Source organism: Thamnophis sirtalis, unplaced genomic scaffold (genome assembly GCF_051295495.1).
Source record: "Thamnophis sirtalis isolate CommonGarterSnake01/CBP01778 unplaced genomic scaffold, rThaSir2_p1.2 scaffold_6, whole genome shotgun sequence".
NCBI classification, from domain to species: domain Eukaryota; kingdom Metazoa; phylum Chordata; class Lepidosauria; order Squamata; family Natricidae; genus Thamnophis; species Thamnophis sirtalis.
In genome coordinates, this window is record NW_028261386.1 from 20,436,983 (window position 1) to 20,456,627 (window position 19,645).

The 19,645-nt window shown below is 40.2% G+C and overlaps 1 protein-coding gene across 1 annotated transcript; it reads left to right on the forward strand.

Moving 5' to 3' along the window:
* Positions 1 to 5,757: 5,757 nt before the first annotated feature.
* On the forward strand, positions 5,758 to 18,696 carry LOC148044882 (maestro heat-like repeat-containing protein family member 2B). Its single transcript, XM_087719083.1, has 10 exons — positions 5,758 to 5,780; positions 9,271 to 9,405; positions 9,842 to 9,956; positions 10,224 to 10,370; positions 10,888 to 11,070; positions 12,098 to 12,253; positions 13,192 to 13,332; positions 14,613 to 14,715; positions 16,456 to 16,521; positions 18,497 to 18,696. Exons 1-10 carry the CDS (start codon positions 5,758 to 5,760, stop codon positions 18,694 to 18,696), a joined length of 1,269 nt encoding a protein of 422 aa, XP_087575209.1.
* The last annotated feature ends 949 nt before the right edge of the window (positions 18,697 to 19,645 follow it).

The window sequence follows — 19,645 nt, forward strand, 5'->3', positions numbered from 1 at the left end:
GGAAGCAAAAAAAAAAGTGCTACTTTTTCCTAATTATTTATATTATACACCAGAGCAGAAATCTGTCTTTTTCATTAATCCGTTTATAAAATGTCATGCATCCTGCTGGTGCTCTATAAATTAATGATCCATCACCTTTCATTGACGGTACATCAGACAATGTAAATGGGAGTCTTTCTCATGTTTGGCCATAAACTTTAGTGAAGTAGGTTGGAGTGGAGCGGAGCGGAACGCAATGGAACAGAACAGAATAGAAAATGGAATGGAATGGAGTGGAATAGCAATAGCAGTAGACTTATATACCACTTCATAGGGCTTTCAGCCCTCTCTAAGCGGTTTTACAGAGAGTCAGCATATTGCCCCCAACAATCTGGGTCCTCATTTTACCCACCTCGAAAGGATGGAAGGCTGAGTCAACCCTGAGCCGGTGAGATTTGAACCGCTGAACTGCTGATCTAGCAGTAGCCTGCAGTGCTGCATTTAACCACTGCGCCACCTCGGCTCTTAGAATAGAATAGAATAGAATAGAACAGAACAGAACAGAAACAGAAACAGAAACAGAAAATGAAGTGGAGTGGAATGCAATGCAATGAAACAGAATAGAATAGAAACAGAAAGTGGAGTGGAATGGAATGGAATGGAATAGAATAGAATAGAACAGAAACAGAAACAGAAACAGAAACAGAAACAGAAACAGAAACAGAAACAGAAACAGAAACAGAAACAGAAACAGAAACAGAAACAGAAATGAAGTGGAGTGGAATGCAATGCAATGAAATGAAACAGAATAGAAACGAAACAGAAAGTGGAGTGGAATGGAATAGAAATAGAAACAGAAACAGAAACAGAAACAGAAACAGAAACAGAAACAGAAACAGAAACAGAAACAGAAACAGAAAATGAAGTGGAGTGGAATGCAATGCAATGAAACAGAATAGAATAGAAACAGAAAGTGGAGTGGAGTGGAATGGAATGGAATAGAATAAAATAGAATAGAACAGAAAAAGAAACAGAAACAGAAACAGAAACAGAAACAGAAACAGAAACAGAAACAGAAACAGAAACAGAAACAGAAACAGAAAATGAAGTGGAGTGGAATGCAATGAAACAGAATAGAATAGAAACAGAAAGTGGAGTGGAGTGGAATGGAATGGAATAGAACAGAACAGAACAGAAACAGAAACAGAAACAGAAACAGAAACAGAAAATGAAGTGGAGTGGAATGCAATGCAATGAAACAGAAACAGAAACAGAAACAGAAAATGAAGTGGAGTGGAATGCAATGCAATGCAATGAAACAGAATAGAAACAAAACAGAAAGTGGAGTGGAATGGAATAGAAATAGAAATAGAAATAGAAACAGAAACAGAAAATGAAGTGGAGTGGAATGCAATGCAATGAAACAGAATAGAATAGAAACAGAAAGTGGAGTGGAATGGAATAGAATAGAACAGAAACAGAAACAGAAACAGAAACAGAAACAGAAACAGAAACAGAAACAGAAACAGAAACAGAAACAGAAACAGAAACAGAAACAGAAACAGAAACAGAAACTGAAGTGGAGTGGAATGCAATGCAATGAAACAGAATAGAATAGAAACAGAAAGTGGAGTGGAATGGAATGGAATAGAATAGAACAGAAACAGAAACAGAAACAGAAACAGAAACAGAAACAGAAACAGAAACAGAAACAGAAACAGAAACAGAAACAGAAGTGGAGTGGAATGCAATGCAATGCAATGAAACAGAATAGAAACGAAACAGAAAGTGGAGTGGAATGGAATAGAAACAGAAACAGAAACAGAAAATGAAGTGGAGTGGAATGCAATGCAATGAAACAGAATAGAATAGAAACAGAAAGTGGAGTGGAATAGAATAGAACAGAAACAGAAACAGAAACAGAAACAGAAACAGAAAATGAAAATGAAAATGAAAATGAAAATGAAAATGAAAATGAAAATGAAAATGAAAATGAAAATAATGAAAATGAAAATGAAATGAAGTGGAGTGGAATGCAATGCAATGCAATGAAACAGAATAGAAACGAAACAGAAAGTGGAGTGGAATGGAATAGAAACAGAAACAGAAACAGAAACTGAAGTGGAGTGGAATGCAATGCAATGAAACAGAATAGAATAGAAACAGAAAGTGGAGTGGAATGGAATGGAATAGAATAGAACAAAAACAGAAACAGAAACAGAAACAGAAACAGAAACAGAAACAGAAACAGAAACAGAAACAGAAACAGAAAATGAAGTGGAGTTGAATGCAATGCAATGCAATGAAACAGAATAGAAACGAAACAGAAAGTGGAGTGGAATGGAATAGAAACAGAAACAGAAACAGAAACAGAAAATGAAGTGGAGTGGAATGCAATGCAATGAAACAGAATAGAATAGAAACAGAAAGTGGAGTGGAATGGAATGGAATAGAACAGAAACAGAAACAGAAACAGAAACAGAAACAGAAACAGAAACAGAAACAGAAACAGAAACAGAAACAGAAACAGAAACAGAAACAGAAACAGAAACAGAAACAGAAACAGAAAATGAAGTGGAGTGGAATGCAATGCAATGAAACAGAATAGAATAGAAACAGAAAGTGGAGTGGAGTGGAGTGGAATAGAATAGAACAGAAACAGAAACAGAAACAGAAACAGAAACAGAAACAGAAACAGAAACAGAAACAGAAACAGAAACAGAAACAGAAACAGAAACAGAAACAGAAAATGAAGTGGAGTGGAATGCAATGCAATGCAATGAAACAGAATAGAAACGAAACAGAAAGTGGAGTGGAATGGAATAGAAACAGAAACAGAAACAGAAACAGAAACAGAAACAGAAACAGAAACAGAAACAGAAACAGAAACAGAAAATGAAGTGGAGTGGAATGCAATGCAATGAAACAGAATAGAATAGAAACAGAAAGTGGAGTGGAATGGAATGGAATAGAATAGAACAAAAACAGAAACAGAAACAGAAACAGAAACAGAAACAGAAAATGAAGTGGAGTGGAATGCAATGCAATGCAATGAAACAGAATAGAAACGAAACAGAAAGTGGAGTGGAATGGAACAGAAACAGAAACAGAAACAGAAACAGAAACAGAAACAGAAACAGAAACTGAAGTGGAGTGGAATGCAATGCAATGAAACAGAATAGAATAGAAACAGAAAGTGGAGTGGAATGGAAGTGGAGTGGAATGGAATGGAATGGAATAGAATAGAACAAAAACAGAAACAGAAACAGAAACAGAAACAGAAACAGAAACAGAAACAGAAACAGAAACAGAAACAGAAACAGAAACAGAAACAGAAACAGAAACAGAAACAGAAACAGAAACAGAAACAGAAACAGAAACAGAAACAGAAACAGAAACAGAAAATGAAGTGGAGTGGAATGCAATGCAATGCAATGAAACAGAATAGAAACGAAACAGAAAGTGGAGTGGAATGGAATAGAAACAGAAACAGAAACAGAAACAGAAACAGAAACAGAAACAGAAACAGAAACAGAAACAGAAACTGAAGTGGAGTGGAATGCAATGCAATGAAACAGAATAGAATAGAAACAGAAAGTGGAGTGGAATGGAATGGAATGGAATAGAATAGAACAAAAACAGAAACAGAAACAGAAACAGAAACAGAAACAGAAACAGAAACAGAAACAGAAAATGAAGTGGAGTTGAATGCAATGCAATGCAATGAAACAGAATAGAAACGAAACAGAAAGTGGAGTGGAATGGAATAGAAACAGAAACAGAAACAGAAACAGAAACAGAAACAGAAACAGAAACAGAAAATGAAGTGGAGTGGAATGCAATGCAATGAAACAGAATAGAAACGAAACAGAAAGTGGAGTGGAATGGAATAGAAACAGAAACAGAAACAGAAACAGAAACAGAAAATGAAGTGGAGTGGAATGCAATGCAATGAAACAGAATAGAATAGAAACAGAAAGTGGAGTGGAATGGAATGGAATAGAATAGAATAGAATAGAACAGAAACAGAAACAGAAACAGAAACAGAAACAGAAACAGAAACAGAAACAGAAACGGAGTGGAATGCAATGCAATGAAACAGAATAGAATAGAAACAGAAAGTGGAGTGGAATGGAATGGAATAGAATAGAACAAAAACAGAAACAGAAACAGAAACAGAAACAGAAAATGAAGTGGAGTGGAATGCAATGCAATGCAATGAAACAGAATAGAAACGAAACAGAAAGTGGAGTGGAATAGAAACAGAAACAGAAACAGAAACAGAAACAGAAACAGAAACAGAAACAGAAACAGAAACAGAAACAGAAACAGAAACAGAAACAGAAACAGAAACTGAAGTGGAGTGGAATGCAATGCAATGAAACAGAATAGAATAGAAACAGAAAGTGGAGTGGAATGGAATGGAATGGAATAGAATAGAACAAAAACAGAAACAGAAACAGAAACAGAAACAAAAACAGAAACAGAAACAGAAACAGAAACAGAAACAGAAACAGAAACAGAAACAGAAACAGAAACAGGAACAGAAAATGAAGTGGAGTTGAATGCAATGCAATGCAATGAAACAGAATAGAAACGAAACAGAAAGTGGAGTGGAATGGAATAGAAACAGAAACAGAAACAGAAACAGAAACAGAAACAGAAACAGAAACAGAAACAGAAACAGAAAATGAAGTGGAGTGGAATGCAATGCAATGAAACAGAATAGAAACGAAACAGAAAGTGGAGTGGAATGGAATAGAAACAGAAACAGAAGCAGAAGCAGAAGCAGAAACAGAAACAGAAACAGAAACAGAAACAGAAACAGAAACAGAAACAGAAAATGAAGTGGAGTGGAATGCAATGCAATGAAACAGAATAGAATAGAAACAGAAAGTGGAGTGGAGTGGAGTGGAATGGAATGGAATGGAATGGAATAGAATAGAATAGAATAGAAAATAGAATGGAATGAAATGCAATAGAATAGAATAATTCTTTATTGGCCAAGTATGATCAGACACACAAGGACACACAAAGGTGTCTGTGTCTTTTTCTATGCCTGAAGAAGAGAGAGAGATGTTCTTTCAGACTTGCATGATTCTTTTACTGTAGCCTTACCATAAATGTAGTGTTAGTACTCATGGTTTATACTGTTTATTGCGACTCCAGGTAGCCCTTGATTTACGATCACAATTGAGTCCAAAATTTCTATTGCTCAGCAAGACGTTTGTTTGCTTAATTTTGCCTCATTTTATGACCTTTTTGCCCCAGTTGTTAAGTGAATCACTGCAGTTGCTAAGTTAGTAACCCGGTTGTTAAGTGAATCTGGCTTCCCCATTGACTTTGCTTGTCAGAAGGCCGCAAAAGGGAATCACATTCATGATCTCAGGACACTGCCATTGGCAGAGATGTGAGTCAGTTGCCAAGCATCTGAATTTTGCTCATGTGGGCCATGGGGATGCCTCAATGGTTGTAAGTGTGAAAAAAATATTACAAGTCACTTTTTTCAGTGTCATTGTAACTTTGAACAGTCACTAAATGAGGATGATCTGTATTTCAATCTATATTGCTAAGAGCTTCCGGTTGCCGTTCTCCTGGGATATGGGAATATCCGTGAATGGCAATGGTACTGAACTGGCAGACTACCATTGCTTTAAAATGTAATCTTTTTCCCCATCTCCAGAGTAAAGAGAGAACTCTGGGCATCGCTTGCAAGCTATAAAAATAGTGGTCCTTCTGTCCTGAAGTGTTTGCTCATCTGGATGAGAATGAAAAGAAATGACACCAGCAGCTGCCTTTGGGTGAGAGCTCTGGACTCCAGACTAAGCAACAATCAGTATACCCAAGGTGGGGAGGCTGATTTTATGTGGATGGCTGGGAAATAATTAAAAAATGGAATGGAATGGAATGGAGTGGAGTGGAGTGGAGTGGAGTGGGGTGGGGTGGGGTGGGGTGGGGTGGGGTGGGGTGGAGTGGAGTGGAGTGGAGTGGAGTAGAGTAGAGTAGAGTAGAGTAGAGTAGAGTAGAGTAGAGTAGAGTAGAGTAGAGTAGAGTAGAGTAGAGTAGAGTAGAGTAGAGTAGAATTTTTTATTGGCCAAATGTGATTGGACACACAAGGAATTTGTCTTTGTTGCATATGCTCTCAGTGTACATAAAGAAAAATAAAATAGAATACATTCATCAAGAATCATAAAATACAACACTTAGTGATAGTCATAGGTTACTAATAAGCAATCAAATTATACAGGGAAACAAATAAAACAATATAAATGTTAAAGATATAAGCAACATGGTTATAGTCATAAGTGGAAAGAGATAGGTACTAGGAAGGAAGAGAAGAATAATAGTAATACAGTCTTAGTAGATAATTTGACAGTGTTGTAAGAATTAGTTGTTTAGCAGAGTGATGGCATTTGGGGGGAAAACTGTCCTGGTGTCTAGTTGTTCTGTAGTTGTTCTGTGTAGTGCCCTATACCATCGTTTTGAGGATAGAAGTTGAAACAATGTAAGTGACTGGACAACTGATTTCTTAACATGTTGGGAGAATTGAATTGACCGAGAGCTGTTGCTAGTCAAGGTCAACAAGAGTGGGGTAGGTGGACCAGCAATAGATCCAAGACAAATACAATTCAGATGTTCCATTCAATCTTTGTCCTTTTCAGGGTCTTGAGGCTCTCCCTGAGGTAGTCTTGGCTTTGGATGATTGTGCCACCTTGTTTCCATTACTGACAGAGCTGTGCTACATTCTTCTGCAGCAGCTCAGCAAACATCAGGATGATAAGATGCCAACGTTCTCTTTTTCTCCTCTAGAAAGCAACGGGAGTCTTGAGACCAAGTTCATGGCATCCCATGGGTAAACATTGTGCCTTTCCTAAAAGTGGACGGTTCCTTCAAAACGTCTCATGTTTCTGACCATTTCTTCCCCTTAAATACTTGTTGCCAGGAATGTTTCACTGCCTGCAATCTGATAGTTGCACAGGTGTTGTGTGGCACTGCCCAGCAGCCATCAATTGGCTAGCAATCTGTTGCCAGGGAAAGAGGCCTTGACAATCATCTGGAGTAAATGGCTTCATTGTTTTCTTCTAACAATAATTAAGCTGCTTGGTTGGGTTTCATTATTAATTTAGTTCAGAATAGAATAGAATAGAATAGAATAGAATAGAATAGAATAGAATAGAATAGAATAGAATAGAATAGAATAGAATAGAATAGAATAGAATAACAGAGTTGGAAGGGATCTTGGAGATCTTCTAGTCCAACCCCCTGCCTAGGCAGGAAACCCTACACCACTTCAGACAAATGGTTGGCCAACATCTTAAAGACTTCCAGTGTTGGAGCATTTGCAACTTCTGGAGACAAGAAGGAATGGGTGGAAACTAATCAAAGAGATTAACTGATTAACTGTTCTAACTGTCAGGAAATTCTTTCTTAGTTCTAAGTTCCTTCTCTCTTTGATTAGTTTCCACCCGTTCCTTCTTGTCCTGCCCTCAGGTGCTTTGGAAAATAGCTTGACTTCCTCTTCTTTGTGGCAACCCCTGAGATATTGGAACACTGCTATCATATCTCCCCTAGTCCTTCTTTTCATTAAACTAGACATACCCAGTTCCTGCAACCGTTCCTCATATGTTTTGGCCTCCAGTCCCAGTTATTTATTACAGTATTTATCAGTGTTGTCTCACTGATGGTGGCAGGGGTCTTTGGGTTGGGGGATAACATGTGCTCCTGCCATCTCTTTAAAAAGCAAAGCTCCATAGGAAGGACCAGGACCTCTTAAACAGTTGACTGTCTAGTGGAAAGGCATGAGGTACCAGCCCTGTCCTCTCCCCTGATCTGCCATCGGGCGGTAGCTGTTGGGTCTTTTCATTGAGCCATTGTGGTTTTCAGCGTTTGCTGTTCATTCAAGTTGGGTGAATGCTATTTCTTTTTATTTCTCCCCAACTGCTGCCATTTTCAATATAATTTGTAAAGCTGGAACATAAAATGCAGACTTGGAATGGCGCTTCCAAATGAGGCTCCAATCTGTGGAAGAATTGTGGCACGCCTGCACTGATTAAATGATGCTACAGCCAAGGCCTTGTAGATACTCTCTGTTCCTTTTACTCGTGCCTTTATTAAGGAAACAGCAGGAGCAGGAACAAAAAATCATTCCCCTAACACTTGTTTGCAGTTCCTGCTTCTAAGAGGGAAAAACCTATGCTTTAGAGTGGAGAATCCAGCTTGCCCATAGCATGCTGGCATATCAAGGAGCCCAAATGCAGAGCTTTTGGACTGTCCCCATCAATAATGTGTGATGAGCACAGAAATAACACAATATGTATCTTTTTAAGAAGTGGGATGGGTATGTTTAGCTGGAAACAAAGAGGGAAGGAGCAAAGACTGGCAGCAGAGCTATGGTTGGGAGATGGAAATCTTGTCTACGGTGATTCTCAGTCATCCAGGTCATGGTTGCCCCAAAGGTGCTTTTTCAAGAGGGAACTGGACTTCCTTATTTTCCTTAGAAGACGTTTCATTTCTCATCCAAGAAGCTTCTTCTGACTGAATGATGGGGAATAGAAGGATTTCTATTCCTTGCAGACAGTTGGTCATTTGCATTATTTTAAAGAGTCATTGAGGCCACTTGGAGGTTTACCTGTGTCAGGGTCACCTGAGTAGTGCAAATGACTGTGGAGCCTTTTTGGAACTGCTGAAAGGGCTCCTGTAGTTTTTTCTGCAGTTTTTCTGGAAATCTGATCCCTTTCCCACACTGTTCGAGGGTGTTCATCCCAAAATGGATGGAGATTCTCAGTCATCCAGGCCATGGTTGTCCCAAAGGTGTGTTTTCAAGAGGCAACTGGACTTTCTGGTTTTTCTTAGAAGATGTTTTGCTTCTCATCCAAGAAATTTCTTCAACCTAGTACTGCCCTTTGCTGCAATCTGTAGATCTGCTTTCCCTGACTCGAAACCTGTCAGATGTCTTGGAACTATTTTGGAACTGCATTCCTAGTCAAATGGAAAGAAAATGTGGGTGTTTTAATCCCAGCCTTTACAGAGCTGAATCAAATGGGGAAGGTTACTGTAAATCTATAAGATGTTCCCTTTCATTCTGCAAATGAGTTCTTTGTCTTCCCCCACCCTGTGACTGCCCTTCAGGTTGCAGGATAGTTAGATGCCATTGAGTTGAGTTTGACTTCTGGTGACTGAGTACGGTAGATATTTGCCACCTTGGTTTATTCAGATCATTATGAATAAAATTTGCAAACTTTTTGTCCCTGATGCACCTTTTCTGCCCCCGTGGGGTCTTCTGCATTCCAGGCTAGCTGTTGCAGTACTGCAGACTGTGTTCAGCAGAGCTCTGCCAGAAATTGCAAGGGAACTGAACTCTGGAAAGACCTGGGACTTCCTGATGGATCCTAGTAGCAGCCTCAAGGGTGTGGCCCTGTTGGCCAGGTAAAGGGCATATCCCTAACATTGGAAATATCCATTTTTCACTCAGCCCAGGAAAAATCATTCTCTAGATCTTTAAACCTGAGAATTAAGGAAGGTGTTTCTTAAATCGATAAGGTCTGCCATCAAAGGCTTAGATTTCAGCTCAGCCTTTTTTAATCTGACGTTCTATGGAAATTCAACACAATTCCCCGGTGTTTTTTTGCTTTGAATTAGCAAATTCACCAGTGGAACTTAGAATTTGAAATACGATGAAAATGAAATTCCACAGGGTAAGGGCAAAGTTGGCATATTTGAACTTTAAAAGGGTGGGAGGGAGTTCAGGATTATAACAGAAAGCTTTTTGGAAGATGTGGGGAGTCCAGTTTTGGGGTAATCTTGAGAAGAAACAGATCCTTTGATGCCAAGTTAGTCGGCACTTGATTGCTTCCTTCATCAGGGCCTTGATGCATACAAAGAACCCCGTTTTAGATGGGCTACTCCTTCATCTCCATTCTTCTCTGCAGTCCCCCAGAGCAACATCTAAAGATGTTAGCTTGATCTTCTGCATGGAGGTGAGATATTATTTCAAATAGTGTAAAGTAAAAGAACTAAGAGAAATAGCAACATAGGGCTGGGATGTGATAGCCTTAGTCTTGTGGAGGAGGGGAACAATGCATAAGCCGTGCCATATGCCATAATAATTAAGAAACATAGTGTATGTGTATAGTACATACAGTATATTCCTACTATCTTTTAGTGGGGGGAAAGAGTGAACTATTAAACCATCCATTTCCAATGGCCAGTTTGGAAATTCAGTAACTGTAATTTTGGTATTTCAGCTTATAGGTCATCCTCTCTTGAAGAAACCAGAAACACTGGACCTTCTTTTGCATTTATTACTGACCCAAGTTAAAAGTGGGAATTATCTTATGCGTATCTTGTCCGTGAGGGGGCTGGGGAACATGGCAAAAGGTGCTCCAGAAGAGGTAAGCCGGAAAGTGCAAAACCTAGACATCTAGTTCTAAACAAGAAGGGGAGGGAGAGGAACGACCATACTCTAATAATGGAACAGGGATTTTGTGGATTGCTTTAAGTTGAATACATATTGTTGGCAGTGATTGGCTGAGCTGCTCTTCTCAGAGAGAGGTTGGCCAGGAAACATAATCTTTGACTGTCCTTGATTGAACTGTTTATCAAGGAGGACCAAATAAAGAACAAAGAAGATGTCTGAGGAAGGAATAGCCCAAGGAGAAGAGTCCTCCAAAAAAGTGTGTTCTCTAAGATGAAAGAAAGAGGACACTACAGAGAAGGAAAGGAAGATGGACATAGCATACTGGACTTGTTAATGGGAAGAGAGCTTCTGGTTATTATATTGACCTGAAATAATCATTCCACAATCTGTTAGTTACTTTTATATACCTTCTGCTAGTAATAGAGATTACAAGCGGATTGTAGGGGATAAAAGTAGTCCAGGCGTTGACAAATACAAGAATTGTTTCGCAGGCCAAGAAGTACCAGAAAGCTTTGCTGAAGCCACTTCTCCAAGCTCTGCAGGACAACTCCAGCCCAGAATTAAACACTGAAAGTCTACATGCCTTATGCAAGCTATGCAGATGTCTTGGGAAATGGCCTGCAGATTGCACTTTCCAGATTGTGGTCAGCCAAGCCTGTGCACATCTCCAGCATGTAAGTTAGGCCACAGAAAGATCATTCTCCTGTTACTACTTTAGTAGACAAGTGTTGAACCCAGTCCTCCTAAACTAGAATTATACGGTATACCCAACTCTCTCTAGGGAGTTTATAAGTGGAATTAGAAAAGAAGAGTCTTTCCTTTTTTATTGCTGTTCAGCAATTAATATTTGCTTCTGAATCTGGAAATCCAAGCATTGGAGCCTTTGCCACTGAAAAACCATCTCCTCCTCTCCTCCTCCTCCTCCTCCACCACCACCACCACCACCACCACCACCTCTGAATTTCACCTGAACACACTTAAACCAGCCATTATTATTACAACTTATGACAACAAATTGTCATAAATTTGCAATCAGTTAAAGATTATAGGAATCCTTCTACTGGTACTCAGTTATGAGTCTGGAATTCCATCATTCTTGTGGAGAAGGTTGAGGCCTACATTTAGAGGCAATGAAATATTTTGGTGTTATATGGAGGAAGCAGGTAGAATATGATGGGGAAATGGAGGCAATCAAACTATAAAATGATAAATATGAAGTGTTAAGGGAGGCAATCAAATTATAAAGCAATACACATAAAGCGATAAACTATAAATGTGCAGCATAAACATTGGGACTGTCTGGATCTCCAGCGAATTCTCCATCTCTCATAATAAACAGATATTTATTTCAACTCACTCTTGCCCATGTTTTATATAAAATAAAAGGATAAAGAGCTTGACAGGTACAAAGAAAAATGACATTGTGAAAAAATAGTACCATACTTTTCAGCAGCAGTTATGAATCCCACTGAAATGTCATTGATAACAGGAAAGTAGCAAGAAGTTTGCATGAGTAGAATTGGGCGGGGGACACATGTATTCAATGGGTCATAGGTTGTGCACCCCTGACCCCCTATCCATAGAGGAATTGCCTGGTTCTACTACCCCAACCCACCTTGGAAATATTGGATATTGTGTTTCCTGCTGTCAAAGAAAACCTTATTTCCTGAAGATGGGCTTAATTTTCCCGTTCTTTTGCAGGAACATGATGCTGTCCGTGCTGCAGCCTTTGAGCTACTTGGTGAACTAGCCAAGACAGTTCCACTGAGGCTTTCCAAGTTTTTTGCCAAGAAAGTGGGGGGTGCTTTGGCTGCCCTCCTCTTGCACTTCCATGATCCTTGCCCACAAGTGGCCCAGGTATGCTTGAAAACAATACAATCTTTCCTCTTTGAGCAGCGTACCATGTCCCTCCGCAACATGGCTTCTCTTGAGATTTCAGATTTCAATTGCACTAGAATTGGCTCAGTGGTGGGATTCAAAATTGTTTACTACCAGTTCTGTGGGTGTGACTTGATGGGCATGTCTTTGTGGGGTGGCTTGATGGGCATGGCGGGGGAAGGATAGTGCAAAATCTCCATTCCCTCCCCACTCTAGGGGAAGGATACTGCAAAATCTCCATTCCCACTCCACTCCAGGGGAAGGATACTGCAAAATCTCCATTCCCACTCCACTCCAGGGGAAGGATACTGCAAAATCTCCATTCCCTCCCCACTCCAGGGGAAGGATACTGCAAAATCTCCATTCCCTCCCCACTCCAGGGGAAGGATACTGCAAAATCTCCATTCCCTCCCCACTCCAGGGGAAGGATACTGCAAAATTTCCATTCCCTCCCCACTCCAGGGGAAGGATACTGCAAAATCTCCATCCCCACTCCACTCCAGGGGAAGGATGCTGCAAAATCTCCATTCCCTCCCCATTCCAGGAGAAGGATACTGTAAAATCTCCATTCCCTCCCCACTCCAGGGAAAGGATACTGCAAAATCTCCATTCCCACTCCACTCCAGGGGAAGGATACTGCAAAATCCCCATTCCCTCCCAATCAGCTGGGACTTGGGAGGCAGAGAATAGATGGGGGCGGGGCCAGTCAGAAGTAGTATTTACCGGTTCTCCGAACTGCTCAAAATTTCCGCGACCGGTTCTCCAGAACTTGACATGACTTGCTGAATACCACCTCTGAATTGGGTGCAATGTAATACAGTTCTGGGCTGGCCAAGGGCCATCCCTGGGCTAGGAGGCTTGGATCTAAGTAGCAGAAGGGATGTAGTATAATAAACTTGCCTTTCTTTTCTGCTTAGGCCTGCCAAATGGCCTTTATCTCATGTTCCCCCTTCATGGGTCTGTGTGGATGCTTAAAAAGTACAAGTTCAGATTTATTGCTGATGGACCTCTCAGATATCCAACACTCCCACCTCATGGACAGAGTTAGTCAACAGCTGGTAAGCAGACAAATTTGAGCTAGGCAATTTCTTTTGACATGGTCAGGCAGCTAAGCATAGGTTCCCTATGGCAACCATATATAACTGTTCCTTTTTTTCTCCTCTCCCAGACGTTTTATTTATTTATTTGATATACAAAATACAAGAAAAATAGAAATTAGGAAATTAAGGGAAGGGAAAAGAGAAGGGAAAGGAAGGTGTGAGGTATAAGGGAAAAAAAGAAAAAAAAGTGTTGACTTCTGACCCCTTTTAGGACAGTACAAGATAAAAATACTCCAGCCTCAACTTCTTGCTTTTACAAATTAATATTTAACTAGCCATTTCCACAACGACAAATCTATCTGATCAATAAACCAAAGTCAAAGTTTCATCTTTTTTCATCACAAGCACAAAATCCAGAAGTGATATCCAAGTGAAAAACATACTCAAATATATTCTCCCCTTTTGAATAACATGATCCATTTAACCATTCCTGTTTTATCTTCCTTGCTATGGAACTAGTATATATTTCTATTTGCGCTTAATAATGTTTGAGAACCATTATCATTTTTATTAACAAAGTTCTCTATATTCTTTCAAATTCTTTGATCTTACCAGAAAAAATAAAACAAAACAAAATTGATATGACTATTCCTATGTCTTTGCAAATCTTGTCTTACTGCATATTATAACCTCACATGCTGATCTTACCTCACATACTGAAGTTGTTCACATTCCCCATTTGAATTCTAAACTGAATCAATCAATTATACACACACACACACACACCAATCAGCTGAGAAAGTTTCACACAATGTGCTAAGCCCAAGAAAATCTAACCAAGATTAATGCTAATCAAGTTTAGTGTGTTCTCTGAATGTATCTGCCGTACCTTTACCTCAGCTGGGTAAGCATGTTTCTAAACAAAGCCTTTGGGTCAATTGAGAGATCTGTACATAAGAAAAACAATGAGTAAAAACTACTACAACCCTGAGGAAGAAACTTAGAGGTATCACTTGGCTTCCATTTTCTGTAAATGTTTGTCATCCTCTTTTCAAAGTGTTTGAACAAATGGCCATGAGGCTTTCAAGGTTAGCTACTAGGAGATCCATGGGTAGATTGTTTTTCTTAAATTGATATAATATTATTACAAAATAGATGTTTTTTTCTTTCAACACTCTGGATTTTTTTAAAAGCTGATCATGCCTCCCTCCCTTTAGATATTTATCCAAGTAAATAGGTGGCAGTTCCTTCTTTATAGCACTTTCTTTCCTGCATTCCCTTTCTCATGTGTCCCTTAGGCTCAGAGAAACCCATTGCTGCTGGAAGCTGTCATGGCAGAGGTGGCTCAGTATATATGTTGTAACTGGGAAGAAATCAGGCTTGTGGCATGCAAGCTGGCAGGCAAGCCATTTGATTAGATTTCCATAATACTATAAGCTAAATCCTACACCCAAGTTAACAAAACTGAATAAACCATAACACGGTCCCCTGGTTCACACAAAATGTGAAGACTGTCATCAGGCTCGCTAGAATGCACTGGGCTACCCAATTCTGTACGAACTAATGGTGGGATTCATGTATGTTGACCCTCAACCTACTCACTGCCACTGTAGTTTAACTGTCAGGGTTCCAAGTAACACCCCCAAAGAAAGAAGACTCTAAGGGTCGAAGTTCCTCAAAGTTCCATTTTATTAGAGATGTCATATTGGCACCCCTGGGAAAACCTGAATCTGAAAGCTTCCAGGTTTTCCCCACCCAAATGAAAGTCCAAGTCCCTGCCCAGCACCCACATGTCCATCACATGGCCCAATCAGGCACCGTCCCAACTGGAGATGCCTCCCAGTCACACCCTTCCAGATACAGGGGAAGATGTCCTTGACTCTCTGAGAAAGGAATGTTATTATGACTGTATATCTCCCATACTCTATCTAATCCCCCCTCCCATTTCCCTAAGCATTGAATGTGGCAGTGTCAAGGCAAAAGATGGATTCCAGGCCTGACATTTACATGGTGAAATCCACATATTCAGCGTATTGCAGCCATGCACACTTATGTATTCTTTTACTTATACTAGGAATTCTTTTTTTTTTGCAGTTTTTTTATTTTTTAAACATAAAAAACAACATAAAAAATTCTCATCCATTACATACAGCATGTCATTTGGTTACAAGTGTTTTTGCATCTATATTCTCAATCATATATACAATCACAGATTTTCCGTTTAATATTACTAGATACCTCACTTTCATCGTAGAACATATATTCAATTACGGTTAATATTTCTTTCTTTTCAATAAACCTAATTCCCTTACATTCTTGATTGTCTGTTTAATAACAATATACCTTTATATAATCATTTGTCCATCGAGTATGCTTTTGTTCATTATTGTCCTTGTACATCATACATTCAAACAAAAATGTTATTCCTTCATTTTTCAGCAAGGTATTCCAAATACTCACTTCATATATATATACCAATTTTTGTTTACTTCCTTATTAAAATTATTTATCAACAAGAGGATATCTTTATAATATACACAGGATTATACATTATATCACCAATCCTCTATCATATATAAATAGATTCATTATTATCCTTATCCATTTTAAAACAAAAAGTTCTAAATTATTCAATTCATATGTGTGTGTGTGTGTGTGTGTGTGTGTGTTTTATTTGTGCTGATAAATAAATAAAGGGAGACTAGTATAGATCTATTTCAAGCTATTTAGCTCTCATCAGCTAGCCATACCCTTACTGGGATTCGAACCTGGGTATGGCTAGCTGATGAGAGCTAAATAGCTTGAAATAGATCTATACTAGTCTCCCTTTATTTATTTATCAGCACAAATAAAACACAAATATAACAAAGGCAACAGTAAAAATATTGGGTTTCTGTCATGATGGACTCTTGTGACGAGCCGATTGACAGAGAATGGAAGCAGTTAGCTTCCTCCCATAATTGGGGCATACCAGGGGTTGTGACTTTAAAATATTATTTATTTATTTATTTATATATATATATATATATATATATATATATATATATATATATATATATATATATATATATATATATATATATATATATATATATATATATATTTCATTGTATTGTTATTAATCTATTTAACTTATACTAGGAATTCTTGTAGAGAAGGTGGAAACCCAGCATCTTGGACAGTTTGATGTAGAACATCTCTTACAAGGTAAGTGTTGCATGTGAAGTTTTTTGACTAGAGCACAGGTGCAGAACTATATTCCAGATGTGAGTTATAATGGTTCCTTGAAGGTCCTGTTAGGGACAGCATTATCAAAGGTATATTTGATTTAAATATTAACAGTAGTTAAATGATCCCAAGAAGGAAGAGCAAATAAAACGTTACAATGTGGATAAAATCCATGGTCACGTGATAAACTTTCACTGAGATTGAGGCCGTTGCCCTGGTTTCCACCAAACATCCTGTGCCTTGACTCTTGAAATCACTGTTCTCCTCCACTGGCAGCAAACAATGCAAAGAAAATATTTCAATCCACTATCAGCAATGAATAACTAAGTTATACGTACACTATCAATGTACTATAATTGTGCTTGTAAATGTTGTAGCCCACCAGCGGCCACCAGAGCTGGTGGCAGACTGAGATAGTAAGCAGGTTGGGGAGGAACATGGGCCAGGCCTGGAGTCTGGAGAAGGCTCTGATGAGGGCTCTGTGTTGGAGGCAGAGATGGGGCCAGGGCTATCTGACAGTTATCAGCTGCCTTTGGAGTCAGACATCAGTCAGACAGACTGACAGCTGCAGCCTGTTCCCAGTGTGCATAGTGCGCAGAGTTGCCAGAGGAAAGGAATAGTTAAGGAACAAGGGCCAACTTGGGAGTAAAGGAACAGGTGGACAGTGAATGGCCCCTCCCATAGGCAATAAAAGAGGAGCCAATGGGGAGGGAGGTTTGCAGGAGACCATTAGTTCATTCCTGCATTCTTGCCAAGTACTACGGCATCTGAAAGACTCTCTCCAAGCCTGATAAAGCCTGCTAAAGGTCGGTAATTGTGAACTATCTTGAAAGACTGTGGGAGAGGAAAGACTTTGCTGGGGAGGAATTCACCGTAAATTAAATAATGGGGGTTTATTGGGACGAGGACTCGCTTTGTGCTGCTGGGAAAACCTCGGTCAGAACAGTACAACACACTATTTTGTTATTGAATTAAGGTTTGGGGGTGAATGTGCATACTGCAGTGAGACATTACCTGTCCTAACATGTTGGGCTCACACAATAAAAGTCCTTCACCTGGATTCATAAATTGCCATGTTCATATAATATGCTCCCACCATCGCTTCTACCGGTTCGCCTGATCCGGGCTGAACCGGGAGCAACCCACCTCTGGTTTGGTTCACACAGTCCACAAAGGTATCGCTTGATTTGCGCAATCTATTATCCATAAATTATCCAGTTGATTTTTAGTCTAGACTTTAGTGTGTGATACAAACCCAAGTCAGGATTCTATCAGGACCTGATACAGATGTCTAAAAAAATAACCAAAATAACCTTTAACTAAAAAGGAGTCTGAAGCTGCAATGATTAAATATGAATGTTAGGCTATGGTAACAATGGATATATAAATAGCTTATGCACAAAAAGGCTTTTATCAAGATGGTATGAAGGACCAGAAACATGGTAGCCAATTGTCTATGGAGATTCTCAACCATCAAGGTCATGGTTGCTGAAGAAGCTTCTTTGGATGAGAAATGAAACGTTTTCAAAGAAAAACTAGGGAGTCCCGGAGGAGGGCCTTCTCTGTGGCTGCTCCAGCCCTCTGGAACAAGTTCCCCATGGAGATTCGAACCCTCACCACCCTCCAGGCCTTCCGCAAAGCCCTTAAAACCTGGCTGTTCTGACAGGCCTGGGGCTAATAAGCTTTTGTCCCCCCTCGAATGGTATGGTTGTGGTGTGCTTTTAATTGTGGTATTGTTCTCTTCGTCTTTTTTATTCCTTATTTGTACCCTCCCCCCCCCTTGACTTGGGTTGTGAGCTGCCCTGCGTCCCCTTAGGGGAAAAGGGCGGCATAGAAATATAATAAATTCAATTCAATTCAGTTGCCTCTTGAAAAAAGCACCTTTGGGACATGGTAGCCGATTAGTTTTGGGTTAATCTTTTTGTCTCAGTGCTTCTCATCTCACCCTTCACAGCTCTACACTCCGCGAGTCATGATCCCAGCGCCACTGTGATCAGTGCAGCCTTAGAAGCTACCCACACTATCCAGAAGAAATGGCAGGAGAGGCAGACGAGGTTGGCCTCTGGACACCAAAGGAGAGCTGTGCTTTTGGGATGGTTGTTCAGGAGGGAGCCCAAAAAAACACCGGGAGCTGCAAAGCCGAGGCCAGCTTAAAGACAAGAACCATCAGAAAAGAAATGGAAATATAGCCTCTTTCATATTTGATGTGAGTGGTGATATGTGTTTTCTAATGGAGCATCCTTTTCTCTCTTGGCTATTTACCCTTCAAGCCTCAGAAGAAGCAATCAAGGAAATGAGTGGGGTTTGTGGAAAGGATTCACTGAGATCTCTGTGCCTTTTTCCTTTGACTTTTTCTGGTTGTCTTTGGGTGGTGGTGGTGCAAGAGTGCTGGGAAGGGTTGGGATTCCGGGGGAGACATTAAGCCATTCCATTGGGGGGATTCACCATCTCTACTCTTTGTGGGAGAGGCAGATATGGTGGGGGCCGAGGGCCAAATTATGTTCGGGGGACGCCGGTCCGCTGTTTAAGAGCGATCGCGCGTTCCGACCCTCATCACCCTTCTCACACCCCTGGGTGCTCGGGATTACAGGACCCTGGTCTCCGGCTGGTGTCGCTTAATGCCAGGTCCGTGGTACATAAGGCTCCCCTCATTTACAACCTCATACAAGAGGGTAGAGCAGACCTGGTGTGCATTACGGAGACCTGGTTGGGCCATGAAGGGGGTGTTCCCCTTAGTGAATTATGCCCACCAGGCTTCTGGGCGTTTCACCAGCCGAGAGCCCAAGGCAGGGGTGGGGGGGTGGCAGTGGTTATTAGGGAAAGTCTCAGACCTCAGGAGGTCACTGTGCCTCAGATATGCGGGTGTGAGTCCCTTTTTGTGAAATGGGGCCTTGGAGTTCAGGTGGGCCTTTTTGTTACGTACTTGTCTCCCTGTTACGTTTCATCGGCCCTGCCGGAGCTGCTGCATATGTTAGCTGGATTGGCGGTTGATTTCCCCAGGCTTATGAACCTGGGGGATTTCAATCTGCCTTCCATTAGCGAGACATCCAAGTCAGCTCGGGAGTTCATGGCTTCCATGACGGCTATGGACCGAACTCAGTTA